Consider the following 19,037-nt stretch of genomic DNA (forward strand, 5'->3'; position numbering starts at 1 on the left):
GGCTTTCCCCTGGCGCAAAGAGTGCTTGCAGTGCTCGAGAGAGGAGAGGCAGTGGCAAGTGTTTTGTCATAAGTCTTTATTTGGACTGGCATAAATAAGTGAAGAGGTAGAAAAATAAATACGTGAATAAATAGAGAAATGAAATAAATAAGTCAATAAATAAGTGGAGAAGGTCTTTTGTCCATATCAGTATGAGCAGCGGAATCGCTGGAGACGCAGCGGTTGAAGGCTGCGGGTGCCGTGCGGTTGTTGCGGGCCTGTGAGCGGTCCCAGGTGAGAGGAGGCGTGGGGTTGGAGGTGGGTTTGGGGCGTCGGTGTGGCTGGGCGGGTGGGCGTTGGCGCTAGCGGCGCATGGCGCGTGTGAGGTTGTGGAGGTGCAGTAGAGAGGCACGAGCTTCGAGGCGGACGTGGTCCCAGGCGCAGGCGCTGTGGTTGTGGGCGTGCAGGAAGAGGTGGATGTCCCTGAAGTACTTGTTGATGGCGAGCAGCGGGTTGCGTGGTCCTTTGAAGGGCGTGGCGTTGTCGGGGAGGCATTGCTCCAGGTGGTGGATGTGGTGCTGCAGCTTGTTGAGGAGGTGGTTGCGAGCCTGGCCGGGCCAGTGCTGGCGGGTGCTGTTGGAGCTGAGGGTGTGGAAGAGGTGCTGCAGGATGCGCAGGGCGGTGGCGGCGGCTTGGTGGGGCTGCAGGTTGTGGTGGATCAGGCTGGCGGGGAAGAAGGGCGGCTCTGGCAGGTGGCAGGGCTGCGTGTGGCCGACAGCCATGTCCTGGAGGAGGCGGAGAGCGTCGCCGGGGAAGGTGTCCTCGTGTGTCCAGAGGTGTTGGCAGGCCAGGGTGCCGGCCAGAGCGGTGAGGAGGAGCAGGAGGGCCGGGGCGGCGTGCGGCAGGCGTGGCTGTGTGGCTGTGGGCGCAAGCATGGTGAGTCTCTGTGGGTGCTGTTGGGTGCTGCTGGGCAGGAGGAGCTTGGTGAGGCTGGCTGGTGCTGCTGGTGGCTGTGCTTGGGGTGGCTCCGGGTGCGCGGCTTTGTATGCGAGGCAGCTTTCCCTTCATCGCTTTCAGGTTGTCCGGAGTTTCCTTCTGTGGTTTCCTGTCTCTACTGGTTGCTGTTGTGGTTTTGGGCCAGGTTTTTGTTGGGGTGTCTTTGGCTTGGGAAGTTGTTGTAATTCTCTTTTTGTCTGTGGATGTGGGTTTTCGTGTGTTGATTGTGGGGAAATGAATCCCCACATTTTGCTACATCATTTTGTTGCTATGATGTTGTGGGTTTTTTGTGGTTTTCCTTTCTCTCTGGGTTCATCTGTTATTCCTCTTGTGATTTGCTGAATTTCCCTTCTTGCCCATAAGAGGACACTCTGCATCAGTTGTATCATAGTATCTTGGGCTTTTCTTTTTTCTTTAATTGTATGTGGTATGTTGGGCAGGGAAATTAACAGAGTTTTTTGTTTTGAAGAGTTCTAAAGTGACTTTCACTCATCTCCTTGAAGGTCAAATATTTTGAAGATTTTTAGTTTCATGACCTATAATTGCACTGGTCAGGACATGCTGGCTTAATCGTGGTGTAGAAAAAAGGAAGTGGTGGTTTTTATAAGTTACTAAGAAGTACCTGTTACATTTCTAATTAGTTACTTAGCTGATTGAGCTGTCACAGCTTTTATTGCATTAGCATCAATCGTTTTATTCTTTAAAATTGTAGTTTTACACCCCACCTGTAGGGTTTTTCAGAACAGACCTTCTACTCATGTGCATGGATATTCCTCCCTTGAGTGGGGACATATCTGTAGGTTATTGCTTGAGGCTGAACAGTAGTCATTGGGTTAATTGCATTGTTCTCTAGCTTATTATTAAGCTGGGTTTTGAAGGATTGGTGCAGTAGAGCACTCTACAAGTAGTTGCAACTGTCTGTAATGTGTCACAGATAATTCTGATTAAAATTCTTTGATATTGTCATGATGATTTTTTTTTTAGAAATTTAATAATTTTTTTCCTATATAAATGTTTTTCTTTTATAAATTTTAAATAAATATATCCATAATCTTACAGGTCAAATTTGTATAAAGACTCAATTACTGTTATATAAATTATGAGAGATGAACCATGTACCTAGTGTGAGACTAGGATTGTATTAAACTGCCTCCAGACTTCTCTGAGAAGGAGTTCAGCCAGCAAGGAGATAGTTTCTGAACCTCAATGGGAAGACTTCCCTGATAAATGTTGTCCAAAGCTTCCATTCTACCTGGGACACTTTACTAAGTCTTTTTGTAGTTCTCCATTAGGTTTTTCTGGGTTTTTAGCTACCATATGGTTGTTTTCTTTGTATTCATATGAATAAATTCTTTCTTTTTAGTCTTTGATACAGTTGTAAAATAGTTTATTTCTAAGGACCTCAGGAGTTTGTCAAGTCATTAAGTTGAGGAGGTGGCTCTGGGTCTAAGCACCTGGGCACTGAATGTTGATGAAACTTCTGCAGTGTCTTGCTTCCCTTTTGAGGTTTGACTTTCATTGTGATGGAGCTTAAGAAATCTCATCTAAGCTGTTGCTTTTGAACAATAAAAGATTTTTTAAATTAATTTTAATTTGTTTTTTTGCCCTGGATATCCCAAGTGCTGTGTGATGCTGAGTGGAGGTGGTATCAGAAGAACCTGCATCCAGTGATGCTTTTAGATATGTCCTCAGGAACAGATATCACTCATCTTCTTTAATCCCTATTCTAGTGTTGTATCCCCTGAATACAAAAAATAACACAAATGCATTTCTTCTTTCATGTTGGAATTCCCTGTATTCCAGCTTGTGTCATCACCACCGCTCCTGTTTTTGTCATAAAGTGGTTTAGTTCCTTCAGCTGCCTCAGAAAAGACAGAACCAATGAGGTCCTCATTCCTGACATCACAGGGATAGGAGCATCAGGAGGACAGTGGTACAAATGGAAGTTTCATCTTGAGGGGTCCTTGTCCTGCTGTGTACCTGAATATATAAGAGAGCTGGTGGAAAGCTCACCAAGCCACTCCCCATAATTTAAAAGCAGTCCTGGCTAACCAAGGAGGCTGCAGGCACCTAGAGTGTGGCCAGTGTAATGCTTGTCTTCAGGAAGGGTCAGAAGTAGAATCCATGGAGCTTTGGGCCTGTCAGCCTGACCTCAGTGCTGGGGAAGCCATGGAGATCTTCTTGAGTGCCCATCGCATGGCACCTACAGGAGGTCCAGGGGATCAGGCCCAGCCAGTATGGGTTTGTGAAAGGCATTACTGCCCGACCCAATCTCCCTCTGTAACACAGTGACCCTCTTAGTGGATTAAGGAAAGTCTGGGGATGTTGACTTCCAGGACTTTAGAAAAGTCTTTGACACTGTATCCCATAGAATTCTCCTGGAGACACCAGCTGTTTGTGGCTTAGATGCTCTGTTCTCTGAGTTAAAAACTGGCTGCTGGCCTGGCCCAGAGAGTGCTGGTGAATGGAATTACTTGCAGCAGGCAGCTGGTCAGTAGTGGTGTCCCCCAGGGCTCTGTACTGGGGGCTCTGTACTGTACTGTTTTTTATCTTTATTGATGATCTGAGTGAGGGAATCAAGAGCTCCTTTAGTCAGTTTGAGGCAAGGCCAAGCTGGGTGTGAGTGCTGATCTGCTGGAGGGCAGGGGGGCTCTGCAGAGGGATCTGCACGGGCTGGATCCATGGGCCGGGGCCAATTGTGTGAGGTTCAACCAGGCCAAGTGCTGGGTCCTGTCCCTGGGTCACAACAACCCCCTGCAGCTCCAGGCTGGGACAGTGGCTGGAAAGCTGCTGAGTGGGAAAGGCCCTGGAGGTGCTGGTTTCCAGTGGCTGGACAGGAGCTGGGTGTGCCCAGGGGGCCAAGGAGGCCAAAGGCCCCGGGCCTGTGTCAGCCATGGAGGGGCCGGCAGGAGCAGGGCAGGGCCCGTCCCCCTGGGCCGGGGGCACGGCTGAGGCCACACCTGGAATGTGTGCTCAGCTTTGTTTGCTCACAGCAAGAAGGACACTGAGGGGGCTGGAGTGTGTCCAGAGAAGGAAACAGAGCTGGGGAAGGGTCTGTAGAGTGAGTCATATGAGGAGCAGCTGAGGGAACTGGGCAAGTTTAGTATAGGCTCGGCAAGTTTTGAAGGCTCAGGGGAACCTTATTGCTCTCTACAACAATTTAAAAGAAAGTTGTAACCACGTGGGAATCAGCTTTTTCTCCGAGCAACTAGCAATAGGAAAGGAAAATGTCTTCAAGTTGTGCCAGTGGAGGTTCAGATTGGATATTAGGGAAAATTTCTTCACTGAAGAAGTGGAAGCATTGGAACAGGCTCCCTAGGGAAGTGGTGGAGTCACCACCCCTGCAAGTGTTCAAAAATTGAGTAGATGTGGCACTTCATGATATGGCTTAATGGTGTTTGGTCAAAGGCTGGGCTTGATGATCTTGGAGGTCTTTTCCAACCTTAGTGATTCTATGATTCTGAATTTGGTCCTCTTCTCACTCAGCTAAACGGGAAGTGATGATTTGTGCTTCCACGGAGCAGTGTCCTTGCAGTGATGCAGTGGTGGAGGTTGTTTGAGCACAGGAAACAACCTCTTTGTCCCATGCAGGAGGAGGCCAGAGCTGCTGACCTGGGGAGATACTTCTGGGTTGATGGCTGGAGGGTGAAGGAGCAGCTGGTGCTGGTGATGCATGTGCAGTTTCCTTCATGACAGATGCGGTGCTCGTTGGGTTGGACCATATTGAGTGAGGGTGTTCAGGTGATGGATCTCTTTACTTGCTAATGATATGTTGGGGTGAAGAAGGACAAGGATAATGTGCTCTTTGTACTGCAGCAGGTGCCCGTAGCCACTGGGATGTAAGCACAGGCAGGAGCATCCTGGACCAGTTGTGGTGGCTGTAGCAAAGCATTGAGCAGTTCTGGACATCTCCTGTGGGTTTGTGTCTTTTTGATGTTTCTTGGGTGGAGTTGGTAGCACTGGAGTTCTGTTCCTTGTCCAAATCTCTGCAGACCTTTATGGATCCCATCCTTGATTCTTTGAGGTGCACCTTGTCTATGCCATCCTCTTTCTTCCAACGCAGTGCTGTGGCATTGCAGAATGGTTGTGGTGGGATGATGGCTTGGAGGTGGCTTTCATGTCTTGGCATTATTGGAGGGTCTAGAAGGGAGAGCGTGGTGGTGGAAGAGGAGGAAGTGTGCAGGGCAGGCATCATGCCATTTGGGGCAAATGGGTGCCCCAATGGTCTGGCAGCTGTAAGAAATGCCTGGGGGCTGCAGGAGCAGCATTCCCTGAGAAGGGTCTGCTGTCCATAGCCTTCAACCCAGGCAGGAGGCATTGGCAAGATGGGCTGCAGGAGGGAGATTGATTCCCTCACAGTCTGAGGAGTTGGTATCTTTGCATATCAGGTATAAGCATGAAGCACAATGACCGCAGCTTTGCTTTTGCATTCTTTTCTGCTTTTACAAAAAGTCTTTATTTCTAACAAAAGAATAAATAAGTAAATAAATAAATAAATAAATAAACAACTAAGTTCATTAATTATTAAATAAGTAAGTAAACACAGTTTTGTAACAAATAGTGATTGGAGTAAGAGTCCCACCGTAGTTCTCCACTGTCCATGATCCCCTTCCCATTCATCAGGTGAGGTTACAGTCTGGATGAACGCAGTAATTCCACAGGTAATAAATATCATCCATATCCCCAGTACTTCGCAGGTGTCTATGAAAGTGTAGCACAGAAATTTCCTCTTCCCTCCTCTCCAGTGGTTGTAGTTTGGGTGTGGGCTGTGCCACAGACTGACCCCAGTGTCACCACGGTCATACCCCTTTCCCCATCAGCTCACCAGTCGGAGGAGGTGTGACTGGTCCCAGGTGATCCCAGCCTGGGCTGCTGCCATCACCGCTCCATCTGTGGCCACTGGTGCTGTCTGGGGATGGGTGTTTGCTATCCGTGGACTTAGTGGGGTCCAGAGCAGCTTGGTGCTTCATTTGCCGTATGAGTCTGTCCACGTGTTGGAAGCAGACAAGAGCTTCAATGCGGACGTGGTCCCAGGCGCAGGCGCTGTGGTTGTGGGCGTGCAGGAAGAGGTGGATGTCCCTGAAGTACTTGTTGATGGCGAGCAGCGGGTTGCGTGGTCCTTTGAAGGGCGTGGCGTTGTCGGGGAGGCATTGCTCCAGGTGGTGGATGTGGTGCTGCAGCTTGTTGAGGAGGTGGTTGCGAGCCTGGCCGGGCCAGTGCTGGCGGGTGCTGTCGGAGCTGAGGGTGTGGAAGAGGTGCTGCAGGATGCGCAGGGCGGTGGTGGCGGCTTGGTGCGGCTGCAGGTTGTGGTGGAGCAGGCTGGCGGGGAAGAAAGGCGGCTTCTGGAGATTGCAGGACAGTGTCGTTCTTGGAGCCATGTCCTGCAGATGCTGGAGTGCATTCCCAGGATCATGGGTCCGCAGGTGGTGGCACGGGAGGCCGGTGGCCAGAGCCACGATGAGGAGCAGCAGTGCCAGGGTGCTGTGCCACCGGTGGGGCTGTGCGCATCCAAGTGCAGCCATGGTGGAGCTTCGGGCACTGTGCAGGAGCCTGCTCTGGCTCGGTAGTCGTGGTTGCTTTGCTTGGGATGCTGCTGGTTGTGCAGTGTTATATGCCCATGTCCAGGCTTTCCTTTCATCACCATCTTCTGATAATTTCCCTTTTCCGTTTTCACTTTTGTTTTTCCTTTTGCTTTCTTCTGAGAACCTTGGTGCTTGTCACTGGGAAGGAGGGGACGCTGCTGTGAGAACGGGAGCTGACGCTTTTTCTGGGCTGCTGCCAGGGGGAAGCCTGGTTACTGAGCTATTACAGGAGACGAAAGCGTGGCAGAAGTTTTCCGGCTGGCTGTGCCAGGGATGTGTTTCAGGATTGTCTTTTCATCTGTTTCGTGTGTTGCCCTTTTTGGGGGTTTATTTAAAAATTTCTCTATGTACCAGCATCTATTTTTTTTCTTATTGCATGCTCTAATATTATTCATATATAATGTTTATTTTGCGTGTTAATTAGCGTTTTCTTATATTTTTCATTGACAAATATTGTTAGTCTCTCAGTCTTTTTAAATTCTGTTTATATGTATTTATATTTTAATACTTTTTTATTTTTTCTGTGGTACCTGCAGCTTTGCTAGTACAAGAGTTTTTCCTCTCCCTGCAAAATCTTGCATGATATTTTTGGAGCCATCTCTCATACCCCTGTATCCAGAGTTAATTACCCTTGGTATGTTGGTAATTAGAAATAAATACACAGATGTCACAAAGGGTTTTTTGTCAACTATTTATGCAATGTTTGTCCTTTCTGGATTTTGGAGGTTTTTTTAATTGTATTGTGAATTCTTTGTGAAAATGTGGCTGTGTTAGATGGTGTGGGGGCAGGAACAGGTGGGAATATTTCTTTTTCATGTCCAGTCCACCTAATGTGAAAAGTGAAAGTGGGCAAAGTTCCAAATGTGAGTCGTCACTGCTTCCTGTGTAACTTCAGCAGCAGGAGATCCCCGTGGTTGCTGATAAAGCAAGATTGGGATTATCTCCTGAGATTTTTTTTTTTAATTTAACTCAACTAATGTGCTTCTGTAAAATCTCACTGTGGATTTTTTTGTTGTTTGGGTTCTTTTGGTGTACATTACATTGGGATATGCTGTCTTCTCTGTTCATCTGTTGCAAAGACCTTACAAATGCATCAGCTGGTGTGTGTGGTACCCAGTGAGCTGCTGGGCGGAACTTAAATCTGTTTTGTTTCATCACTTTCTCTTTTTTCATCCTTTTCTGCTCACTTTTTGAGCCTATTTCTGATATTTCACTTTTGGCTTTGACAGCTTCTCCTTTTGTAGGTCAGGAGATACCTGTGACGTTTGAAGAACAGAGTGTCTTCCCTGATGTTTTCCTTTGGGCAGGCATGAACTGCAGACATAACTGCCTTGCACTTGTATTTTCTAACGGGTTTTTGGTTTGAATGTGTGTATGCACAAGTAGGATATTCAGTACTGATGTGGTTTTCCCCTGCCGAGGTGGAGTGAGAATAACTGCTACCTTTACACTTTCTTCTCATGCAGATTTGATTATATTTTGTTCAGTTCGTATAGGGGGAAAATGTTAGTGTGCCAGTTCATATCAGCTGAACTGTGTTCACATCTCTTCTCTAGATCTTCTTTTTGTGGCATTTTCATCAGAAGGTTGTAAGAGTGCTGCTTTTGAGTAAACTGCTAAGACTTCTAATGTGAATTTAGTTGTGTTTTGCCAAGTGATTTGTGCTGGAGTTCCTAAGGGGGGGAATTACCAGGCAAGGAAAGGTTGATGGCATATAATGGCATCATTACAAGTTACAGAAAGCACCTACAATATTAAAACTTTGCCACACTATTTTGTGTTCAGTGATGGAGGATTGGGTGTAGGAGACAGGGAAGGGATGCACAGAAGTGAAGCAAGGTGGAGATTGCTGTCCACTCTGAGAAAACATTTGAGGCACTATGGCATTTGCAGAGAGTTGTATGATAAAGGAGGAGGATTTTTCAGTATTTTAAAATGTGTGGAAATTGATACATTACTACTTAAAGCATTATTTATTTCTGGATTGGAGGTGGTGAGGAGTAGAACATGAAAATTAGGAGGAAAAAAAAGATTACCAGACCCACAGATGGAGCTCACACAGAGAGAGAAGGGCAAACTTCTTGCCTTTTCTCCCAAACTGAGGTCAAAATATTGCTTTGGTTTTGCTAGCATGTCCTGTCATTTCAAAGTGTAAGCTTTCTAGTATTGCTTACCTTCTTGTAGAAGACCTAGAAGAATGATCTGAGGCAGTGGTTTCCACCTTTTTTATGCCCCCTATCAGCAAAAAATTTGAGTACTCACCTTCCGTATATTTTTATTTCTGAATTACATACCTATACCCCTGTACTAATATATATATTATAGAACATACACAAAGATAAAAATGAAAAAAGGAGAGAAAGGTTAAACAAGCACTGTTTTAAAATTCTCTTCAGTTATATTTATCAAAGGTATGAAATCCATTTTCTTCCTGCGACCCAATAGGTTGGGATACACACCCTACTTTGGAGACTATGACCTGAGATCTCCTGTAAAGTAGTTTAAATAAATTTTCCAGTCATCCAATAGTAACTGTTTTTCTCTCTCTTTTGATCTTTTTGCTGTTTTTGTAGCTGACATTTCCACTTTCAGAACACAGGGCATGGTACAAGGGCAAACCCCTTAGACTTACATCTATGTTGTGATTAAAGTCCTGGCCTGACCCCAGGCCTTTGACTCACAATGCTCAGTTCTCTTTCAGGCAGTCTCACTGGAAGATGACAGTTCAGAGTTGGGAGCTGTGTGGGAAATCACTTAGTTATTGCCTTTAACTTACCATTAAGAGACTAAACATTTGTGTATAACACAAAAAGTGTCTATAAAGTAGATTTATTTTTAGCTTGAGGATCCAGGTAAATTTTCAGCTCTGCTGCACAATGTAAGGTCAGCTTCCAGTCAAACCTCCTTGAGTTCTTACTTTTAGAATTTTCTTCTGTGTCTAGTAGGCAGTTCATAAGATCTGTACAGCTGTGTTCCAGTTTCAACTATTAATAAATGGTGTTGTCTCTTCCAAGGATTACTATGGAATTACATTCCCGGCTCCTGCAACTTTGACAGGCAGAGATGGGAGCCTTGCTAACAACCCATACTCAGGTGAGTGCTAGCTAAAGATGATGATGGCAAGTGAGATGTGCTGGTTTCTCAGTGCAGGGCATCCTGGTGTTGTTTTCCCTTCTGTGGTCAAAGAAGCCCTTCCTTGTTCCTGCTCTTGCTCTTTAGCTGTCATTGTGCAAAGATGATATTAATGCCATCCCAGATTTCAGCCAGTGGTTTTCATCCACTGCCAGTTGATTACAGCTTAAAACTGCAGACACAGGCATTGTAGTTCCTATAATGATGGTATTAAGTGCTGTCGTGGTTGCTTACCAGCTTACTGGTTGGGAGTGAGGTAGTAGGGATTGATGTATGTCACCTCCTTGGTAAACATGTGAACATGCTGCTCTGTAGGCTGCCAGAAAGTACAAGTGTTTGTGAATTTTCTGCTTCATTATCACTTCTCTTGGGAGGCTGTTTTTGGGTTAATAACTGAATTTCCCTTCCTGCTTCTTCAATAAGGTGGCCCACGATGCAAGCCTTGCTTTCCTGGCCTTCAGCTACTGTCTTCAGAACTTTGGTGGTGTGAGGAACTGCACATCTTAACTAGTCATGCTTGATAAATAAAAAGACATTGGCAAAAATATGCCCATCACTGCCTGTAAATCCTAACCTGCTTTCAGCCCATGAAGCTTAGCTAAACAGGTTAACCTCCAAGAGAGTCACACTTTAACCCAACAACCATTGGCTCTCTGGCTATTACCATGCTTCTGCTTTTAGCATGTTTTATTGCAATGATCTGATAGTAATGAATCTGCTCAGACCATGTGAGATAGGTGAGTATTGGCATCTCTCTTTATCAGTGGAGTAGCCATGGCACAGAGTTCTGTGCCACAAACAGGCAATATCCCTGTGGCTGTCAGGAACAGAGACTGGGTGAGGGTTTCCCATAAACAACTGCAGGCTTTCAGGTGTAGGATGTGTCCTGCTCTGTAGTTGTCTGCTTCTGTTCAGAGGATATAAGTCCATTGAATTCTCCACTTTTGCAGTATTTTTGATAGCTTTTCTGACCAGCTCTTTCTTTCACAGGTGATGTAACAAAATTTGGCCGTGGAGATACTGCCTCTCCTGCTCCTGCAACCACGCTGGCCCAGCCGCAGCAGAACCAGACACAGACTCACCACACGACTCAGCAGCCCTTCCTCAACCCGACCCTGCCCCCAGGGTACAGCTACACCGGGCTCCCTTACTATGCTGGGATGCCTGGTGTTCCCAGTGCATTCCAGTATGGGCCAACCATGTTTGTAAGTGTGACAGCCTCAGCTGTAACGCTCCCTGCATGCCTCTCCAGTTTTGCTTTCTCCAGCCCAAACACTCCACGTCTTGGAATTACAGGAAGGTTTGGGTTGTAAGGTATCATCCAAGACAGTCTTTTTCCAATCCCCCTGCTGTGGGCAGGGACGCCTTCCAGTGGACCAGGTTGCTCAGAGCCCTGTCCAACCTGGCCTTGAACACTTCCAGGGATGCTGGCCATCCACATCTTCTCCAGGCAGCCTGTGCCAGTGCCACACCACCCTTAGGGTGATGATTATTTTCTTTATATCTAATCTAAATCTCCCACCTTTCAGTTTAAAACACCTGCCCTTCATCCTGTCACTACAGGGCCTTGTAAAATGTTTTTCCCATCTTTCCTATAAGCCTCCTTTAAGTGTAGAAAGGTCACAGTAAGGTCTCCCTAGTGGCTTCTTTTCTCCAAGATGAACAGCCCCAACTCTCAGCCTGTCCTCATAGGAGAGAGGAGCATATCCCCTTGATCATCTTTGTGACCTCCTCTAGATCTGCTCCAACAGGTCCACAGCTTCCTCATACTGAGGACTCCAGAGCTGGAGTCAGTATTTAGGTGGATCCTCATTAGAATGGAATAGAGTCAGCTTCCCCAGTCTGCAGGAGAGCTCCAAAAACATGCAATGTGAGAAAATAGCTGCAATCTCACCCAGAAGAAAACAAATGATTTAAAAGGCCAGAACTCACAGACCCCTGTGCAAGTTTCTGTAAACACCTGACAGCTGCATTTTGTGGGCTTGCTGTTCCTGAAAGCCCTTACTAGTCCCTGGAGAGTCAAGGGGGGACCCAAAGCTGAGTCAGTGAGCTGAGAGAGCCTGGATGGAGGAGATGCCATTAAGTCAGAAAGCAGGGCTGGAAGCCTCAGGAGGAAGGAGGTTATTTGGGAAGAGGTGCTGCTTCAGGCAGAAGGGTAGATGAGGCTATTTAGGGCCCTGTAGGCTGGTATTTTATGAACAGCCTCAGGCAGGAATTGATGTTTGTGGTTGATTTGATTCTGTGGTTGTTCTCAGGTTTGTGGGTAAAAATTTGCTATTTACATTCAACATATGAAAGAAATATGCAGCCTGTTCTGAGGGAGGGCTGTGCTGCAATCACAGAGACAGCTCTAGGATAAATCCTGTGACACAAATCCACTATAGCAAGTTACTGCTGTAAGCAGTCCCATGCCATCCCAGTCCTCTCAACTCCAGACTCTGAATTCCCAACATGAGGTGCCTTCCCCACTAGATGGCAGAGGGAGCTTGTGTTCCAGCTGACGGCACTTCTCGTTCCCGTGCTTTGTCCAGGTACCTCCAGCATCTGCTAAACAGCACGGAGTCAACCTGAACACGGCCTCGACTCCCTTTCAGCAGGCGAGTGGCTACAGCCAGCATGGCTACGGTGCAGGTAAGGCTCAGCCCCGCTGCCCCGGGAGCGCGGCGCCGCTCCGCACCCTGACGCCCTCCTTGTGCACCCCTTGTGCAGGCTACGACGACTTAACACAGGGAACAGCAGCTGGAGATTACAGCAAAGGAGGCTACAGTGGCTCATCTCAAGCACAAAACAAATCTGCTGGCACTGGACCTGGGAAAGGTAATGCTTTGAGACTGGAGGTTCCTCTGGAGTGGGATTTAGTAGGGCAAACTGCCAATCAACACAGCAGCCTGCTCTAAACAGGGCCATGATCCAAGCTGTTTCTCCATCTCCCGTACACAAAATGCTTTTCTAATAGCCCAGAAGTTCCTTCTGAATCTCATGGCTGAAGGTCACATAAAGATTGGTGTGGCTGATGCACAGCTTGGACCAATTACATGTGGGAGAAATGGTAAGCTGCTTCCTAAGCCAAAGCTTTCTTTGCTGAAGAGTATAGTGATCCTTCAACAGTGCTGTGATTTTGAAACTTGAGCAGTTCAGTGCTGTTGCTGAAATGCTCCTCTGCTAAATCATAGCTAGACTTTAAGTTTCTTGGTAGGCACCTGAGACACCCACGTGTTAGAGAGGAGCAGGGCACTTCACACATCTCTGGGCTGTCTAGCTGCTGCCTGTACACATTCATAACATTGTGTTGTGCTTAGTAATATTTCCTTTGTGACTATAAAAACTGAAGAATTTATGCAGCTCATACAAAAGCTTTATTTGGCACATGCTGGTTAGATCTGAGAAGCATATACTGGGCTGCTTAGCACTATATGGTTCATCTTCATTCTCAAGCAAGTACCAAGCATTTGCTGGGCATTTGAAACACCAGGTGGCCACACTCTTTTCAGTGGAGAAGCAACCCAGGAAGTGTCCAAGCAATCCAGCAGTGTCCAAGGAGGGTTACAAAAGCTTAGAGCAGTACCCTTGAGCCCAGATCTCTGATTCACCAAACAAAGCAACCATTGGCTTTATTCTGATCCAGGTGGAATTATCAGAGCCATCCTCTGTAAAACTGTGAATAAGTCTCTGAGGCAGTGATGCTGATTCTGTCAGGGCAGAGGGGCACTGCAGACTTTAACTCTTCTGTAGGGTGTGAAAGGACAGGGGTTCAGATGTGCAGGAGATGCTGAGTCTCATCACTCAGGGCACTACTGGAAAGCTCTTGAGTGCTGCAACAGAGCCAAATGCACCTCTGATACAGGGGAATGCTGGCTTTTAGTGGGCTTCAGTGAGTGGTCAGTGCAGCCAGCTGCTGCCTGGTGAAGTGCATTGGAATCCAAGTGTTAATGGCTGGGTGTGGACCTGGGTGATTTATCCCACTGGGCTTTTGCAGTGGGAACAAGAAGCTGAGCCCTTTCTTCTGTTCCCATGTGGGCTGCTGTGGGTCTGGAGAACCAGCAGGGCAGTGCATCCCCTGAGGCTGCCAGAGGTGCTGGGAGCAAAGCTTGGGCTTGTGCTGGCTGGTGGGGTGACATTCTCACCCTTGGTGGTGTTTCTGTTTTCCAGGTGTTTCTGTGACCTCAAGTAACACGGGTGTGCCTGATATCAGTGGCTCAGTCTATAACAAGACTCAGGTGAGGAGTGTTGGACCCTCCTCCCTCAGGGCTCAAGGCTGATGACTCCTACTCCCAGGCTGGCCAGTCTCAGGGTCAGCAGGCCACAGCATCTCTAACGCTGGCTCTGTTTGCTGCTGGAGTGAAGTCTCATCCTCTGTCCCGCTGTTTCTGCGGTGTCAGCTCCTGACAGCAGCTGCTGGCAGAGGCTCAGTGCTCCCTGTGCTGCACGCTGCCCATGCTACACCATGCCAGCAGTGTCCTGGGTGCAAATGAACTTATGGTTGTTAGTATTTTTAGTCCAAATAGCCCCCCAAGCAGGTGAGTTGAGAGGCTGTTTGCTTTCCATCAGAGGGACAGGCTGTCGTGCCTGCCTTTAACACCCCAGGGTCCCTGTCCCAAGCTCTCCCATGGCCATTGCTCAGTGTGCAGCTGCCCAGGCAAAGCAGAAGGCACTTTGGCAAGCTGTGCTGTGCAGTGGGCTTATGTCCAGCTCCTCTTTGCTCCTCTCTGCACCCTCAGCAGGGGAAAGAGGTGTCTGGCTGCCATCCATGCTTACAGGTAGGAAGCCAGATGTCAGCTCCATGCTTTGGGGTCAAGCTTTGGCCAGCAGGAGGAAAATATTACTGCAACTTCCTGTGTTTTTGTTGGGCTGCCCTGGATAGGTTGAGTAATTCTAGGCTGAGCCCACTCACTGGGGGAAGGACTGATTAGGCAGCTGCTGTGATCCCATGTCCCTCTGAATGGAAAGAGGTCAGGGGAAAAAAAACCAACAATGTCTGTGACAATAAAAATTTCAAGAGCCATTAGTGCAGAAATACGGGTGAGAACGGGAGCTGAAACTCATCCTCTGGTGTGCTTGCAGGTGTTCAGTGTGACTTGGCTTCCTCGTGGGGTAGGTGAAAGGTTCAGGTGATGTGTGTTTGGGCCACTCTTGTTCTGCTCTCGCTGGGTCTGCTCACAGCAGTGTCTGACACTGTGCCCATTGCCCCCTGTGCAGACGTTTGACAAGCAGGGATTCCATGCTGGCACTCCACCTCCCTTCAGCCTGCCCTCTGCTCTCGGATCCACTGGGCCCCTCAACCCTGGTGCTGCCCCGGGCTATGCTCCAGCCCCATTTCTCCACATCCTCCCTGCACATCAGCAGCCTCATTCCCAGATGCTGCATCACCATCTTCAGCAGGATGGGCAGGTGAGTCAGTCCCTTCTGCCTCTGCAGCATCCCCAAGGGCACATTGCTCCACCTCCCAGCAGGGTCTTGGGGTGTTTGTTTCCTTCTGCTGTTTGCTTTGCTCACTGGGAAAGGGCCTTGGCAGCAGTGGCTGTTGACCAGCTTGGGGAGGGAAGCTGAAGTTCAGCAAGGGGAAATGCCACTTCTGTCCCTGGGGAGAAAGCAGGCCTGTGCACCAGTATAAGTCAGGAACCACCTGCTGGAAAGCAGAAAAGGCCCTGGGGAGCCTGGTGAGCACAAACTGACCATGATCCAGCCATGTGCCCTTCCAGCAGAAAAGGACAATGGGATCCTGAGCTGCACCAGGCTCAGCATTGCCAGCAGGTGAGGGGAGCTGATCCTGCCCTCTGCTCAGCCCTGGTGAGGCCACAGCTGCAGCACCGTGTCCAGTGCTTGGCTCCCCACTGTGGGGCAGACATGGATGTGTGGGAGAGTGCCCAGTGAAGGACTGATGGAGGGACTGGATCCTGCCTCCTGTGAGGAAAGGCTGGGGGAGCTGGGACAGTTCAGCCTGGAGAGCACTGAGAGGGAATCTCATCAATGTGCAGAAAGGGAAGATGTAAAGAGGATGGAGCCAGGTTCTTTCTGGTGACAGGAACAGGGGGCACAAACTGGAACACAAGAGGTTCCTTCTGAATATCAGAGAAAATGTTTTTGCTAGGATGATGACCAAGCACTGCCCAGGAAGCTGTGGAGTCTCCATCCCTGAAGTTGTCTGGGAATGATGCTGGGCAGCTGGCTCTTAGGTGATCTTGCCTGAGCAAAGGGGTTGGACAAGATGCCTTGAGAGATGCCTGTGAGCCTCAGCCAGGCTGTGACTGTGTGAAGAGCCCATCCTGCTGTGGGCTGGGCAGGGATGGTTTGTGGGGTGTGAAGCCAAGGCAGGTGCTGCTGTCCCCTGTCAGGGGGGCAGGAGGGCAGGACGTGAGCCCTTGTGCTGTGATTCTGGGGAAAAATCAAACATCTCCTGCAGGTTGCATGTCAGCTCCAGTTCGGTTTCACCTGCACATGTGTTTACTTTCCCAACACTAAATATTCCCAGAAAAAAATAGTGCTCAGCCTTAGAGTCCAGTAATAGGACATGATTTTGTGCTCCAAATGTGTCACATCCTTGTCTGGCTCACCTTGGGAAAGCTCCTTTCCTGTGCCTGGCCCTGCTCCTCACTTCCCTTGTGCTTTAGCCTGTTGTGCTTGGGAGGCAGTGGGATGGTGCTTCCCAAGCTCCTGCTTGGTGTGCCCATGGATGCTTGGCCCGGACCGTGGGATGCAGAGATGGTGCAGGGCAGAAGCAGATCTGTGCAGGGGGGAGCATTGCTGCACTGCTGGGTGTCAGGGCTGTCCCTGGCAATGCTGGGGAGCGCTTGTCTCCCTGGGAATGCTGGTACTGTGGCAGCTGATGCTCCTGTCTCCTTTGTTTCCCTTTTCTAGGGTGGATCTGGCCAACGCAACCAACCCAGCACCATGCAGCAAAAGTCTCAGGCTACCAAAACCGCCTATGGCACTTCTCCATACTGGACAAACTAAACCCGAAACCGGGGAGGGGGGAGAGAATGAAAGGAGAGGAGGAAGGAAAAAAAAAAGAGAAAACAAAAGAAAAGAGAAAAAAGAAAATAAAAGCTGAAGCCCATTCTTGGAATTATTAGGAAAAGTAACTGCTCAGCCAAACGTCTGTGCGGGGAGAACTGCAGCCAGCCAGCCATCCTCTGTGTGACTCGCCTGCTTCCTCTTTGAGTTGCTGTTATATGTAATATATTTATGTATGTATTTGTAAATGTAATAGAGCCTAAATGTGGTTTTCTGCATCTTGCAGCCTCTTTTATTTTCTTTGTAGGAAAACTAATTATTCATTTTCCATCTGCACCAGGGCATCATTCTTTGTTTTGTATTTTAAGTTCTATGGGTTTTGTAACTCTGTCAGACAAAGACAAACTGCGCCCTTTTTTTTGGAGCTGGAGCCCATTTATTTAATGCAGTTCTAAATTCAGACAAATAAGGAGACCTGCCCTTCCAAAAACCTAAATCAAGATGTGTCCTGTTGGTTTGATTGTACCCCCCGACCCCCAATATACCTGTTATTTTAGAGGGAGAAAATAAAAGAAAGAAACAAAAAAAGTTCTGTGGGCCTTCCCCTTTCTTTCATTTCCTCCCTCCCGCCCTCTTGCTGTGGAAGACAAGCTCTTGTGGGCAGTTTCATCACTGTGGCCTTGAGCTGCAGTCTCAACTTTTAATTTTTCAAATTTTTTAATAATAATAATAATAAAAAGGACAGGGTTTTGGTTTTTGTTTGTGCAGGGGTTTTTTGTTGGTGGTGTTTTTCTCTAGCAAGAGACTTTGGATGGCTCAGTGTGTCCTGGAACCTCCTTTGCATCATTAGAGGCAAAAACTATGTAGCGGTTTCTTAAATAAAAGTATAAGCTGTGTCTTGTACCTCTTCTTGCCCTGAGCCACCTTCCCAGGACAGCCAGAGCTACTGGATGGAAACTTCATCTGTCCCTCCCCACTTTTTTAAAAACAAAAACCTTGGAGGCAACTCCTGGTCCTTCTTGTCCTGCACCAGTGCGGTGAATGTTCTAGGAGTTTCATTTCTTTATAGCCCTTCCTCCACCTAATAAATATCTGATCATACCACCGGTGTTTGTCTGCATTTTCAAAGGCTCCAGGAGCAGTTTTATTTTACAGCCTGTCTGTCCCTTTCTGCCTGCTCCTGCAGCAGCAGCCAAGCTGGGAGGGCAGGAGCAGCATGTGGGTCTGAAAGCAGTGAGTTCACCTGTGTGCTGAGAGCTCTCCGGCACCCCCAGCAGGGATGGGATCCGGGGCCACACCTCTCCCTGCTGCCATGAGCAGCCTGTTCTGCCTTTGGTTCTCCTGGGGTGGTGCTCCGAGTCCCTGTGGGCAGCTGGGATTGGTAAGGACAGAGCACAGCTGCAGCTCTGCCCTCTCGCTTTGCTCACGAGGTCCATGGGCTCCACTGGGAGCAAGGGCAGGGGTGTGAGAGCTCCTGAGGGAAGGCTCCTGCCCAGACTTACCCTTCTGATCACCCTGTCCCCATGCAGCAGAGAAAGTGGTTAAATGTGAAGCACACAACAGGCAAGGAGCTTTTATTCTTTTAGTATCCACAAGAAAAAATAAATCTGTTTCTACCCTGAGAACCATTTTTTTTTCTCTGCTGGCCCTGTGAGGCCCAGTTGTCACCTAGGCCTCCCCCAGGCTCTGAGCAGCAGAGAACTACAATGGCATTCCTCTGCCCTGGCTTAGGTTTTGACACTGGTTGAACTCCAGCAGCTGCTCCAAGCCCTTTTCAGCTGCTGTTCCACTGCCAACAGCTTTGGGCCTGAATGTCAAGGAGGGCAAAAATGTTTCTGCAGGCTGGGGCCCATCAGTTTGTACAAGACTGCACCAGCAGCTGAGCCCTCACAGCAGCAGCACCTCATTCACCCTCTTCAAAACACAGACTGCCCAGAGCTGCCTTCACTCCCCAGGTCTTGTTTACAGACATCCAGTGCTGCCCTGCAGGTGTAGCTCAGTTCTTGCGTGTGTGTCACAGTCCAGAAGCAGCTGGAGCTGGGGAAAGGCAATAGGGAGGAGAGATGGTGCCAGCCCCCAGCAGCCCCTGAGCCTCAGGTCCCACACCTTCCCAGCTGCTCTGGGGACCTGCCCACACAGCCACAGGCAGGCTCCTCTCCTGTTTGTGAGACTCAACAAAATGTTTCTCCCTTCCCCCACATTGTCACTTCGGCGGGACTTGCCTACAGCAATTTCATTCTCTAAGCCCTTTTCCACTGATGGCAGAGGCAAGGTTGCCCAGCTGCACTTGGCCACCAAGGAAAGAGGAAAACCCCCCTTTGCTGCTCCCCAGACTTACCCAGGGCAGGGTGGGCTGGAGGCCTTACCCTGCCTCTGGTCCCTCACTGCTGCTGGAGG

At 48.5% G+C, this 19,037-nt stretch overlaps 2 protein-coding genes across 14 annotated transcripts in view; one reads left to right on the forward strand and one right to left on the reverse strand.

Moving 5' to 3' along the window:
• LOC129133239 (ubiquitin-associated protein 2) overlaps positions 1–17,741 on the forward strand; it is a 284,552-nt gene extending 266,811 nt beyond the window's left edge. For all 13 annotated transcript variants that reach the window (XM_077172311.1, XM_077172310.1, XM_077172314.1 and 10 more), the window contains 7 exons: positions 9,572–9,650; positions 10,680–10,894; positions 12,221–12,320; positions 12,399–12,506; positions 13,839–13,906; positions 14,886–15,077; positions 16,545–17,741. In XM_077172311.1, the coding sequence (XP_077028426.1) occupies positions 9,572–9,650; positions 10,680–10,894; positions 12,221–12,320; positions 12,399–12,506; positions 13,839–13,906; positions 14,886–15,077; positions 16,545–16,640 (858 nt within the window). In that variant the 3' untranslated portion in view covers positions 16,641–17,741. The remainder of the gene's footprint in view (positions 1–9,571; positions 9,651–10,679; positions 10,895–12,220; positions 12,321–12,398; positions 12,507–13,838; positions 13,907–14,885; positions 15,078–16,544) is intronic.
• LOC143692089 (interferon-like) lies at positions 3,051–6,497 on the reverse strand. The gene is made up of 2 exons (XM_077171638.1): positions 5,931–6,497; positions 3,051–3,804 (listed from the first exon to the last, which is right to left on the reverse strand). The coding sequence occupies exons 1-2, from the start codon at positions 6,495–6,497 to the stop codon at positions 3,568–3,570; spliced, it is 804 nt and encodes a 267-aa protein (XP_077027753.1). The 3' UTR covers positions 3,051–3,567.
• Positions 17,742–19,037: the final 1,296 nt, after the last annotated feature.

The sequence above is a fragment of the Agelaius phoeniceus genome, chromosome Z (genome assembly GCF_051311805.1).
Source record: "Agelaius phoeniceus isolate bAgePho1 chromosome Z, bAgePho1.hap1, whole genome shotgun sequence".
Taxonomy (NCBI): Eukaryota; Metazoa; Chordata; class Aves; order Passeriformes; family Icteridae; genus Agelaius; species Agelaius phoeniceus.